Raw genomic sequence first — 13,827 nt, 5'->3', positions numbered from 1 at the left:
AACATGAAGATTTAATGTTACAGATTACAAATAAATAAACGATGTGGATGTGCCCGATTGATTACTAAAGTTATGCTGAAAAACCTATGCTTAACGTAGCTATACATAGTGCATTGTCAAAAGTGACCATTTTGAACACAGTACATTACTTACAGTACTATGTGTACAGTTGTTTTTGGCCTTAATAACATGCTTGTCGAAATAACATACTATTAGACTGTGTTCATCCAAATATGCAGGGTCCTTCAGCTTTTCAAGGGATTACAGAAACAGGAGCACTTTTCTCCTGTTTTGGCATGTTTTGTGTCATAATAAAACGTATAGCAATGTTGCTTGCAGATCATAAGCACGGTAGTTATCAATGCTTTAGATTCATGTTTGTGTATTCCTTTTTTTTGTTTATATTCGATAGAGGCTGAGTATTATGTTGACTAAGTAAAGTAAAGACGAGGTTCTTACTCTAGTTTAACTGTATTATATAATGTTTACACGGTGAAAACGTTTTTCTAAAACTCATTTATTGGGATGCGTAACAGTATGGTGTTCCTACATCAGTACAGTATGTAGGAGGTACTACAAGCTAAAATATGTCTAGTCTTTATTACACTAAAGTATATACTTATAATTCATTTTTGCTCCTGGTACAGGAAAAAGTGTAATAGAGGTTTGTGTGCTGGAATGAAATCCAGCAAGTAACAGGTGTTGCCCTTGATTCAAGGTCACACGTTTTTGGTAAACTGTAGCATGATCTGCTTGTTACACCAAAGCACAAGTAAAAACCTTTTTGGCCAGGTCACAATTTGCGTCCATCTGCAGAGGGTTGCCGTAAGGCGACCGCGTGAAATAAAGTAAGATTTGATTGTCTCATTCTTTTTCTTTCTTGATCCTCAGGCACTGTGGCTGCTGTAGCAGGCCTTCACCCTGGCCAGTGTATAATCAAGGTCAACGGGATTAATGTCAGCAAGGAGAGCCATGCCAGTGTCATTGCCCATGTCACAGCGTGTCGGAAATACAGACGGCCATCCCAGGTAACCCGCGGGCTTCAAAATGACGCAGTTGTCTCCTTGCAGTTATTTTTATTTCAAAAGCAATTATTTCAACAATTTACCTTAATGTAAAAAAAAAATGTAACGAAAACTGCAGTAATTGCTCTGCTATACTCATATTTAGCTTTGTACCATTTTACCTTGCACAGCCCTCCGTTTTCAGTATCTCTGATCTGTGATGTGTTCTGGCTCGAGATTTAACCAATAAACGTGTTAGCTGATACCTCACTATAACAGACGCTTCATCAGGAAAACAGAGACCAGATCCCTATGCCCTCAATGTACTGTACATGAACCCACTGAGTTTAATTCAGCAGTTGGCCGTAGGAAAACAAACCGCGTTCCTAAATACAATTTGCCACCAATGCAATGTGTCAATCCTGAGTTTAAGTTGTGAAACCCCCAGTTTGGAGTCTTTAAACCTTCCCATAAAGTTATATGTCACACTGCAGTGAAAGCACTCTGTGAATCATGAATCAGCAGAAATAAACAGGAATCAGGGCAAGTCAGACTCTAATAAAACAGTACATTAGCTACCTTTGTTGTTTCCATTTTTTTCTTGAGGTGTGCACAGTTAGATGAAAATGTCTTACACAATTATTACAGTAAAAAATAGAAAAGGTTTGAGAGTAGAGTAGGAAATCTCAAATCAGCATTTTGCACTGTATTTTGGAGACACTGAATTTTGAAGCACATAACCAGACGTAATGAGGTAATCTAATGTGTGCTTTGTGTTAAATGAGGGCATGTTTTGGAGTTAACCGTGGCCCAAGAAATGACAGCCTGGCCATGTCGATTAGGAAGTCAGAACCCCCTCCTAAAATGAGTATTCAGGAGTGTAGGGGCTGGTGATAAAGTGCCTGTACAAAGAATGCTGGTTTGGAAAGTCTGATGTCCTATATTTATACAATATCTTATATGTGTAAAATGAATAAATAATTAAAACAAACAATAATGAAACAGTTAACGCCATCCCACTACAAAAACATAACAGTAGGTAAAATGATTAAATATTACACCCAAAATCTAAAAGCCACAATTAGGAGAAATAGAATGAGACCCAGAACTCATTTCTAATCCAGAACCTTGCAGTATAGTGGGAGAAGTGGATTCCTGTGAGAGTTAGGAGGTCAAGAAAGAGATGAGTGGTGTGGGTGGAAATTATATCCCCTTGGTTTATGACAGACCAGCCCTATCATAAGGGCACAGGTGAGAGACAGTGAGAATACAGTAAAGGATGTCTGCATGGGCAGAGAAACTAGGGTCACGGCTACTGTATAGAGAACAGAAATACTGCACGTCAATGACAGTATTTTGTGCATCATTGTTAGCTTTTCAAATAGATTTGGTAACTTCAGTGGAAAAATAATAGTTTGAGCTCCTTCTCTGATGGGTTGTAATGGTTCTGTAATGGATAAGAGAACCTCTCTCGACATTTTGCATCCCTGCTGCACTAGGAGTTGGTCCCTCGATTCTAATTGCTGGAGATGCCAGACCCAGCATGTCTGTGATTTATTCATTTTCCCTGTAGTTCACTGACAGCGCTGCGGCTGTGTTCAGGCCTCTATAAGAGGGAACACCCTGCTGCTGGGTGGCAAAGAGCCCTCTGTGGTATTGGGGGAAAAACATCATGTCATTCTGGCCGAAAGGCATGTGAGTGTTGGTTAGCTGATTACAGCACAGCCCTGAAAGCAGAGGCGTTTGGAAGCAGAGGGAACTGTGACTTCATTCTGTGATGCCTGGTCTATGTGGTGTGCAAAATTGGACTGTTTCATTTTCCTGTGCTATGTTTTTCATGAATCACTGTCTCATATACAGTACTTGATTTTTACCTACAAGTAACTAATTCTAAATCAATGTTTATATAGAATATTTCTCTGAATTTGGCTGTAGAGGACAATGTTTAAGGTAAAAAAAAAATCCAAAATGTTCAGTTTCTCAAACTGAAATGATTTCTGGGATTTTTAAAAATTATATTTAGTGTTCAATCAACAAATAAAACCTATTAATGAAACATTTCAATTTCAACTTAAGACCAAGCACTGAACAAAACATTTTTAAATGAGTGGTCAGGTTTTACGAGTGTAAATCACCACTCCCTTTAATTCTTTTCTTTTCTAGCAAGATTCTATAAAGTGGGTGTACAACAGCAGGGACAGCGCTCAAGAAGACCAGCAGAAAGCACACTTGAAGCCTTGTGCAGAAGAGAGTGGTGATGTGTTTGAGTGCAAAGTGGAAGGTATGCATTTCATTTGAGAAAGAAAGTTAAACAGTGAAGTCTCATTTGCAGTTTAAATTTAGAAGAGAGTACAATGTGTGGAAAATATCATAGTGCTTGAAGCCATAATTATCCCGTAAGCCCAACAGTTTTTATAACAGCTTTTCACTCCAATAATCATATACTGTTTTATTTCAAACGAGCAGAGTTTATTGTTAAGACCTTTAAGTTTAAATTAATTCTCTACCACAAAAACGTCACTAAAAACTTTCTATTTTTCCTGAAGTGTATTCCACTTACTGAATAAATTGAATTGTTCCAACAGTTAATATATTTGAATGGTCTGATTCACATTTGCTTTTCAGAGTATTACTTAAAGTTCTCTGTGTCCTCGTGTTTCTTTGACAACAAAGAAATGATCATATTGGGCAAACACACCGCACAATATACCACCTCCCTATAGAAAAATGGCAGCCATTTATTTTTTGGGGGGGTTCACAAAACTGCGTGCAGTACGTGCGGTTGAGTAATTAAACCTCAGTGACATGAAACGCAATCTGTTTTCGTTTTCACCACTGTGAAATTCACTTTAGCAGCTCATTTTAACTTCTTAACTGTGAAGATTTGGAATAACCACATGCTGTTATGTAAATCAGTGCTGTCGTGACGGACTGAGCGATCTGATCTGCCCCCGGTGTGCTTTCCTGTGTTTCAGAGGTGATGGACAAATTCAACACCATTGCCATAATTGATGGGAAGAAGGACCATGTGAGCCTGACCGTAGACAACGTGCAGCTGGAATATGGAGTGGTGTATGAGTACGACAGCACGGCTGGGATTAAATGCCACGTTCTTGAGAAGATGGTTGAGCCCAAGGGTTTTTTTGGGCTAACCGCAAAGGTACTGAGGATCGTTTCTACTGCATCCCTGTTGAGGCCATAGAAGGGGGACCTGGGGAAGAGTCTGAATTCTGTATGTTGAATAATAAATAGATGCAAACATACCTCCTTTCCCTAGTGCAGGTAATCCTGGGCAAATGGATAATTAGGAACAAAGCAAATTGAATCCCTGCACTTTTTTTTAGGTCAAAGGTGGGCTGGAGATATTATGCAAGGAGTTGTTTATTGCTCAGTGCTGCCTTTTCATGTTGCGAGTTTTTCTTTCATTTTATGAACGCAGCAAAATTCTTTTAAAATAGAATTGACTACTTATATGACGGCAACTTTCTATCCAAGACTTGTTATAACTATTTCTAAAGTCTCGAGACTTGAGATATAAAAAAGATTGATATACTTAGTAATAGCTAATTAGTCAATTCCAGGCTATGCGGCATGCTTTCAGTGTCACGGTAGCACCTTTTTTCTAGAAGTAGCTGTCAAACTAATAAGCTATCAGTCTCACTAGACTTTCCTACTTATTATAGTTAGAAAAAAAAAGGCTTTTCTGCTGCAAAGCCTGATTTATCTTGGGGAATTTGATGGTGCCCACTTTTAAATAAATTTATACAACACAGGCTATTCCTTCTAGACTCTGGTTGGCTTGAACCACAATGTCTTTCTGCTCTTTTCTGCAGTACATTAATATATCCATAAAAGCAAAGGGCCCTGTATTTCTGCTTTTGCACTGTGGATTTTGTGGTCAGAGTATATTTCATAACTGACTTTGTCCCTCGCCTGCTCTCTTATTGTACCATTGTATGTTTATTTACTTAATGCAGCACATCCTGCCACAATTAATAGGTGGGATTTACAGTGAAACCATGGCTTGTTTAACTATATAAACTCTTAAATCTTCGTTCATGTTTGGGCGATTCAGCTGTAGAACAAAAATGTGCACGATAGCTTTCATAGAGCTCAGGGAGCTTTTTCTATTATATTTTGTATCACATGTACATTTTGAGCACTGAGGTACAGATATCATTACCATTACTGACAATTTCATATATAAAATCCATTTATAGAGCAAGATTTCATTTTAACCACAGGATTGAGAATAATGGAAAAATACAAAGTCTGAGTGACACAATGGCTCTTGGTTTTATTATTGTTTTCACAAGTATCCATAGATACAGAATTTTGCTTTATAATACTCACTTTACAAAATTATTTTTCGCTTATTTGCATTTTACAACGAAACGCCTTGGTCATATCCTTTGAGTTAATTGTCTCAATATGTCTGGTTTATTTTTGAAAACTTCATAATAATTTAATTGTACAGAAATGATGACACAAGTGTGGAACTTGTGATGCAGAGACTTGGAAAATACTTTAGTATATATAGCCATTTAATGGGCTGTTATTGAAATTACTGAAATTAACATGTAACTGTAAACATACTGTATATACTGTAATAGTATGCGTAATACATTTTATTGTAACAGTGCTGAAGTTTTTTTCATCGTGCTGGTGGTTTAAAATGGTGTTTTCCTCAAAAGTGTAACTCACAATACTTACATGTGATATAATTGAACAATACATTATGTGGACATTTCTAATTTGATCAAGGGATGTATTCTACCTATTTTTCTGTGCTTCTAGTTAAAATGAGATTTCGAGATATATCCCAATTTGAACACATGATCTTCTCGGGAGAAGAAAAAATAATAGCAAAATTTAAAAGTAAAACAACATAATACTTCTTGTCTAAGTCAACCCAGTCACCTCAAGAATCTACAGTGAAATATGAACCAGAATGCATAGGTGTAAACTATACAGAAGTGCATTTACAACTCAGAACTGAGACCGTCTGTACTAAATCCTGAAATTCCTGAATTTTGAAGGCCTCCTTTATATAAAACAACACAAACTTACTATTATTTTATTAAAAGAAGGCTTTCTTAACAGCAGGATGTGAAGTAGTCAAGCACATTTAAGACACTCTTACAGTAGTTATCTTGGAAATCGTGACCATGAAAAGCAGCCAGGGAAATTATTCTTGTTTAGTTACTTTTGTCTCTTTGAAGACAATCTGCGCCTGTCCTGGAATTGGCCCAAAGGACTTCAAAATACTTTCTATAACCATCCATTTAATTTTCACTTTTCCGTGTATTCACTATAGGCCATCTTTTGAAAATCTCTGGTACAATAACCAATTTCATGTTTTCTTTTATGGGCATGATTCTGGATTTTAATGAGCCTCAGGAGAACTGATATTCTTTCCACTGGCAAACACTTTATTATCATTGTTTGTAGTGAAATTGAATATAAAATATATAAATTGGATGTAGTTTAAAATCCTGAAGTGGAAGAGATTGTTGCTTTATTTGAATGATTTTGGCAACACAATGGCTGAAAATGGATTGATATAAAGAAGGTTATTGAGCCTCCAGTGCAAGAATGACTTATGACATCTTCCATATTTTTTGGAATGGATCAAGCTGCATAGCCATGCTGCTTACTGTGGTGTCTTTCAAGAAACAGCTGAATGAGATGTTTTGATCAATTAAATACTCACTACCAATTGGAAGATCAGGGCCCAATGCCCTCCCCCTAATTTGAAACCTTTCTTAAGTTCATAGATCGGAAGCATGAATCAATGGCGTCTGCTAATTATAGCCTAGCCTATAATCAGCAGGTGTGAGCCTGGTCAATACATGGATGGGAGACCCCTGGGGAAAACTAAGGTTGCTGCTGGAAGAAGTGTTAGTGGGGCCAGCAGGGGGCACTCACCCTGCGGTCTGTGTGGGTCTGAATGCCCCAGTATAGTAATGGGGATACTGTAAAAAAGGCGCAGTCCTTCGGATGAAACATAACACTGAGGTCCTGACTCTCTGTGGTCATTAAAACTCCCAGGACATTTCTCAAAAAGAGTAGGGCCATATTTTTCCCTGGCCCTTACCAATCATGGCCTGCTAATAATCTATGAACTGGCTTCATCATTTTGTTCTCCTCCCAACTGAGAGCTGATGTCTGGTGAGATTGCATCATCCAGGTGTGGGTTACACATTAGTGGTAGTGATGAGGAGTCCCCATTACCTGTAAAGTGTGGAGTGGAGTGTCTAGAAAAGCACTACATACTGTAAGTGTTAGAAATTAGAAGAGAAATAAAATCACCACATTTAAGGAAGAACATAGTGGAAACTAAAAATAAACTACAGTATTTAGAGAAGACAAACAATTATACAAAAGAATTGGATGAATCAGTTAGAAAATGTATAGATGGATGGATCGACAGTACTTGTATGAAAACTGCCATGTAACCATACTGTACTACCCTCTGAAGGTGTTAAGCATTAGATTGTCGCAATTTAAAGAACATACTTGTAACATTGTCATAAATGTTTTTATTGTGTTTAATAAGTATGATTTAAACCTAGGTGTAAATTCATAGGCTTCAGTTCTGTAGACAGGCAGCTCCATCAAGATGTCTGTCTTGTGGGTCTTTCCTGGCATTCTGTGCAGTAGAAAGTTTGTGCTCAAATTACTTTGTGGTGACTGAATACGTTTGGTGTAGGGGTTCGAATTTGTTTTCCATGTACAGTATATAGTGTCACAGTTCATATACAACGTAACTTTTTCATTATTTACAGTGGATATTTAAACAATATGCCCTGTGGTGGACTGGCACCCCCTCCAGGGTGTTACCCTGTCTTGCGCTTGTTGCTTTCTGGGTAGGCTCCGGCTTCCCATGACACCGTATGGTATAAAGCGGTTTGGCAAATGACATGACATTTAAACAATAGGCCACATATGTACAGGTATCATATACTGTATATACTGTACCTGTAATAAAAGACTGTGAAGTGCTTAATTTGATGCATGGAAATCTGGCCTGAATGCTACAGCTTGGTCTTAGCTGCTTATGGAGAGGTCAGATATAGAGAGGTTAAAAAGGGCTCTCAACCAGTAATTGCCTCTGACTGGGATGTGCATTTCCCAGTCAGACAACCATGTGGCTGCAGAGTATCAGCAAGCCTTCTCCCTTATTAATGGCCTCAGTCATTCACTCCTGAAGAGCTTTCAGTTGTACGGAGCTTTTGAAACACTTTTAACACACTGTCACCTGTTTCCCTTGTTATTAGATCTTTAATTCAGGAAAACATAGAGCACAGGTGGGAGATTTTCTAGTGGAGTGAAAACACAAGTTAATGTGACTGTGTTTCCTTTCAGATTCTTGAAGCTTTAGCTAAGAGTGATGACCAGTTTGTCCAGACCTGTGGGAGGCTGAGCTCCATCAATGATGGGATCCCAGAAGACCTCCAGGCCAGCTTTGCTGTCATGTGCAATGAAAGAATTGAGCACATCAACAGGAGAATAACCAACTATAGAAAGGTAATGGAGGAGAGGGCTTTTGTAAAAAAGGAGTGTGCTGCACCTGAAGTAAAAAATCACATTAGGAGACATCTGCCTCCAAAATGTTTTTACCATTTCAGAACATAGAAGCTTTTAAGCAAAACTATATACTAAATATGTGATTGTCAGGCATTTAAAATAGGTGTTTGATTAAAAAAAATGTTCCTCCACAGAACGTCGGAGCACGTCAGAGTTGGGGTCAATGGATTGTACACGATTATACATGATGTTAGAAATAGTGTTGACTTGACAGCAGCACATTTTCAAACTTACAGTGCACGTCATTCATAAAAGTGTAATTTAATGTAAATTCTTTTAGAAATCTAGAATCGCCAGTTTTTTTGCGTTAGACCCACTCTGTTTTGGAATCACCAGCTGTGTGTCTTTCATGTCTCGGCTCCCAGCTGTGAATCCCGTGACTGCGCAGGGTGCACAGGGGTCAATAAGGAAGTGTAGGCAGGCGTCTCTCTTCCTCTCACCTTTGAGCCACACCTGTCAAACAGAGGCTCACTGCTGATCCTCACTGAATGCCTGCAATACCCCTGGGGGCTGCAGGGGGCGCTGTACCTCAATCAGCTGAGGAAGCCCTGCTGACTAATTTCATCATGCTCTCACCAGAGCTCAGGCAATTAGTCTGCCACTACTTGGGGAATCGCTTTCACAATTGAACCAGGTTCGAACCCGTGTTCATAGGGCTCTGTGTTTTGCTTGGCTAAGCCACTTTCAAGGTCGAGAAACACCCCCATGTAACATTTTTGGGTGGAATTAATTTTATGAACCCTTTCTGAACAAAAACAACAATCATTTTATTAGAACTTTTGTGTCTGGTTTACACACTGTGAGCTATGCAATCTAAGTTACATAATGTATCAACTCTTTTACTGGATGTAGCTGAAAGCAATTTGAACAGCCAGTTCTTTAGTGTATTTGTATATGTTTTATCCTTGCTTGAAAAATGTGGTAGACTGTAGAAATGGAAGGCTTACAGTCTGTTAGGACTGTGAGCCCCATTGTTGCAGTGAGACTTGGAATGTGGTGAGACAGAGTTTATTCCCAGCACATCCTGCTGTTGTAGACCAGCTGAATCCCCTCAGCTGTTTTCCACATACAACAAAACTGCCAGAAATAGAAATGCTACAAAGAATAAAGAAAATACTGAGCTGTCAGTACAGATGAAAAGCAAAGATAAAAGGATGTTTTGTGAATCTTGCATTAATTACAAAACCTTGTTTTGGGGAAAAAAACACTTAATAAAACTATTAAAACAACTGGATTCAGTTAAGGAAAAGTATACAATTGATAACAAAAAAGAAAAAAAATGATGAGATAGAAAATAAATAAGAAAGGCCAAAAGAGAGAAAGGCATATTGCAATGAACTTAAGAACATACAGTAAGGCCATTTGCTGATTTAGCCTGTTTATCCCAACAGAATCTAAAATTAGTAAGTTGTTTCAGCACTATACAGTAACAGGAAAACAACCATTAAGTAAAATGTATATACAGTAGTATGACACAATAACTGGAAACCTCTAAATAATGAAAGGGAAGTGGCTTGTATACCAAATTAATATTTTACTCAGGTGTGCACTTAAGAAGGAGTCAAAACATGTCTCAGGCAGTAGAAGAACAAATTTCTGTTTTAGTAATTATTAGCAGAGAAGAAGCAGATGTATGTAGAGTACTAGAATCTCTCAAGATAAATTAATCACCAGGGTACAATGGTATACTACCAATTGTACTAAAGGTAACAACATATTATTCTTAAATCATTACACAGCTCTTGCAACTGATTATTATAGACCAATTATTCCTCGTTCTTTAACATACTGAATAAGGATTACCTGTATGGAAAAACGTTCCCAGAGAACAGTCAGCATGGATTAAGAAAAGATGCCCTAGTAATTTGTTAAGACATCTGTGAATGAATAACAGCAGTAATGAACACATAGATAATGTGGTGTATTTCAATTTTCAGGAGGGTTGTGCTGAATTTCATCATAAAAGATAAATACTCAAATTACTGGAAGTAGGCAACTGGGGAAATGAGTGTGTTTGGACTAAGAGCAGAAAACAGATAGTTAAGATAAGGGGAGAATGCTGGAAGTGTAAAATTCTAAAAAAAATCGAGTTTGCAGAAAGGACTGTAATTCAATGGTCAACAAACATTTTAGAAGCACCAGATGAAAAAATATTCATATTAAATTCAGGTTTGAGCAAACACCTGATAGATGATGCATAACGCAGGCAATGATGTGCTGACACAACATATATACAGTAGTACATCTGCTAGGCAATGAAAAGCAACCAGTGTGTTTGGCTATATTTTGATAAAAGTGATAAAAAATTTTACAGGCACGGGCATTTGTGGCATTGTAGATGATTAAAAAGAACTGCTCTTGTCTTTAGTTTTCCCGAGTGCTGAAGAACCGAGCCTGGCCAACCTTCAAGCAGGCCAAGACCAAGGTTTCCCCTCTGCACAGCAGTGACTTCTGCCCCACCAACTGCCACATCAATGTGATGGAGGTGTCTTATCCCAAAACCACCACCTCCCTGGGAAGTGCCTTTGGTGTCCAGCTGGATAACCGGAAAAACTCCACGCTAGAGAAAGTGATCAAGAATGCAGAACAAGGTGAGTAGGGCAAGATTCTCTATGGCAACAAGAGAAACTGTCTTGGTCATCAGTGCTATGCCTTGATGTCCTTGATGCTGTTCCTGCTTGTCACTCTTTTGATTGGCACTTTGGTTGGCAATAGCCTAAACAACTATCCTTACAGTATGTGGCCCACCCAAACAGTTTGTTTTCTTCTGTAACCGCAGTATGATTGACATTGTCTTCAAAAGCCATTAAAATAAAAACAGGAAAAAGAACTGTTAAATAAATAGAAATGAGGACTGCCGTTTCCATAGTTAGGATGAGGGGGATATCAAGTTCAGAGTGGTTTCACAGGTGCTTGTGCGCAGGTGTTTGGTGTATGACGAATATGCACCAGTTTTGCCATAAACTGAAGTTATATAAGAGCTCATAAAAACCGTGCAGTTAACACCTGTGTCTGTACCACTGATTGTGTTCATTCAACATTGAACTCATGTCTAACAATATATTTTTCTTGTGTGTTGAATTCACTAAGACATTTGATTAATACTACTGATAGGCTCCTTAAGAGCTACCAAAGTCTATATTGGTATTTATTTAATTGCACTGCCATGTTTATTTATTGTACTCCCAACTTACTAAGAACATTATACCGTATTTCCCTTACTGCCAGTTTAGACATGAAGTTCACAGATAATGCCTGTCATTTGTCATTTCATTTGTCCTTGATGGGGAAAGCGTGATTTCTACAGGGACAGGACACAGCAGCTGTGTCACAGCATGGTGCGTTCATGAAGGTGCTGCTCCAGGCTGCTGTTCAGAACTGTCAGAACACTGAGCTCCTCTGGTTTGATTTGTAGGGAGTCGAAAGCTTTCAGGACTATAAAATTAACTCCCCTGTAATGAAAAAAAAGGAAGCATGTTTGAATGTACAGTACCCTGCTACTATACCACTGGCATGTGGACCCTTGTTTCCTGTAAATTTAACAGGAAAGCCGCCCAACCCAAAGGCCAAAGCAAGCTTCACTCTGGAACACATAAATCGTGTGATCTACAAGTATTTTGTTATGTCATAATCCTATTAGTTTTTAAACGCTCTTAAAATTAACTCCTGTATCTGTTAAACAACTTTTTACGCACTTCCACTATTTCCATATTTTTAACGTTTTTATCTTATTAAAATAGAAATCAATACATTAGAGTTCATTCATCCAGTTCTTCAGTAAAGGCCCATATCCATATTTTGGCTGGAAAATTTGCTGGAAAAAAATGCAATTAAACAGATTAAATTAAATTAAAACAGTAGTGCTTCAATGTGGCGTTCTCTGCACGAAGAGGTATTTTGCAGTCAGTGCTCATAAATGCAGTATCACGATGTTGCTGTGGTGCATTTAGTATGCAGACATAAAAATATGTAAAAACAAAAAAAAAGCATTGACACACAAGGCATTTGCATTGTGTAAGATCGTGTTTTCCATCTTCACAGGTTAGCAATGTTTTCTCATTGAAAAGCAATAATTATTGTAAAATAAGACAATGTCATGTCATGATAATGTAATAATACTGCAAGTGGTGCTTCAATGCTAATTAGCTTCCATACTTATGCATTCATTGTTAAAATGTTTTTAACAAGCTTGAGTTTTCACTCAAGTTACTTTGACACAATAGAAAATACGTCTTGCTAGACAAACTGATGAAAAAAGGATTACCGAAATCAAAGCTTTCTATATTTTTTCAACATAGATAATCAAGGTGTAATTGTGGCAACTGTAGTTCGATATTTTAGGACATGCAATACCATCATTACTCCCAAGAGACCACTGGACTTTTCACATACTGTAAAGTGCTGTCATCACCACTCAAAGGGTTAACATATCATCATCATCTCATCTCTTTCAATAACCGTTTATCCAGATCAGAGTCACGGTGGCCTGGAGCCTACTCCAGAAAGCACTGAGCATAAGGCAGAATTCTCTGCACCCTGGGTGGGATGCCAGTCCATCGCAGGGCACACACAGACTCAGTTGTACACACCAGAGCCATTTGTACAGAAGGAAACCAGAGCACCAAGGGGAGACCCATGAGAACAGAGGGAGAACATAAAAACCATACGCCGATAGCACCCCAGGAACTGAACCCAGAGCCTCAGTGCTGTGAGACAGCAATATTAACAACTGTGCCACTGTGCTGCATGGTTTATAAGAAACGCCTTTCTAAAATAAGTGGAAATGTTTATATTGATTAGAAACATTTTAAAGAACATCTGACTCAAAATAATAATATAAATAGTTAATCTTTAAGTGAAAATGAAGTGAATCCCAAAAATATTAGACAATATTATTACTGTTATGAATGTACATTGAAAAGAAAAGTAACTGCTGTTTTTGGGTTACATGATTAATGATTGGATCAAAATTTCTGATTCTATGTTGCCTAGGCTTTTAATTTCATATGTATTCTTTCTTTTTACAACTGTATATACTGTATGGACACAAACAGAAGTCATTTTGGATAGAACCCATCAGCCAAATAAATCCATGTAAATGTGTTATCACGAAGAGAAAAAAAACTCAAGTGTATCAAATAATTATGCCGGGAGAAGAAACGGTCTAGAAAATGTCCCAGAATGACTTAAAATAGCAGTTTTCTAATTAACATATGGCATATTAAATATGAAT

General features: G+C 37.9%; 1 protein-coding gene across 3 annotated transcripts in view; it reads left to right on the top strand.

The window, feature by feature from the left end:
- prex2 (phosphatidylinositol-3,4,5-trisphosphate-dependent Rac exchange factor 2) overlaps positions 1 to 13,827 on the top strand; it is a 152,768-nt gene that overhangs the window by 78,654 nt on the left and 60,287 nt on the right. For all 3 annotated transcript variants that reach the window (XR_015940745.1, XM_088642288.1, XM_088642289.1), the window contains 5 exons: positions 892 to 1,028; positions 3,168 to 3,285; positions 3,980 to 4,164; positions 8,373 to 8,534; positions 10,963 to 11,185. Coding sequence is in view for 2 of the 3 variants with exons in the window: in XM_088642288.1 (XP_088498414.1) it covers positions 892 to 1,028; positions 3,168 to 3,285; positions 3,980 to 4,164; positions 8,373 to 8,534; positions 10,963 to 11,185 (825 nt within the window). In the remaining variant the exon portion in view is untranslated. The remainder of the gene's footprint in view (positions 1 to 891; positions 1,029 to 3,167; positions 3,286 to 3,979; positions 4,165 to 8,372; positions 8,535 to 10,962; positions 11,186 to 13,827) is intronic.

Source organism: Lepisosteus platostomus, chromosome 8 (genome assembly GCF_059453375.1).
Source record: "Lepisosteus platostomus isolate fLepPlt1 chromosome 8, fLepPlt1.hap1, whole genome shotgun sequence".
Lineage (NCBI taxonomy): Eukaryota > Metazoa > Chordata > Actinopteri > Semionotiformes > Lepisosteidae > Lepisosteus > Lepisosteus platostomus.
This window is presented reverse-complemented; position numbering and strand designations above follow the sequence as displayed.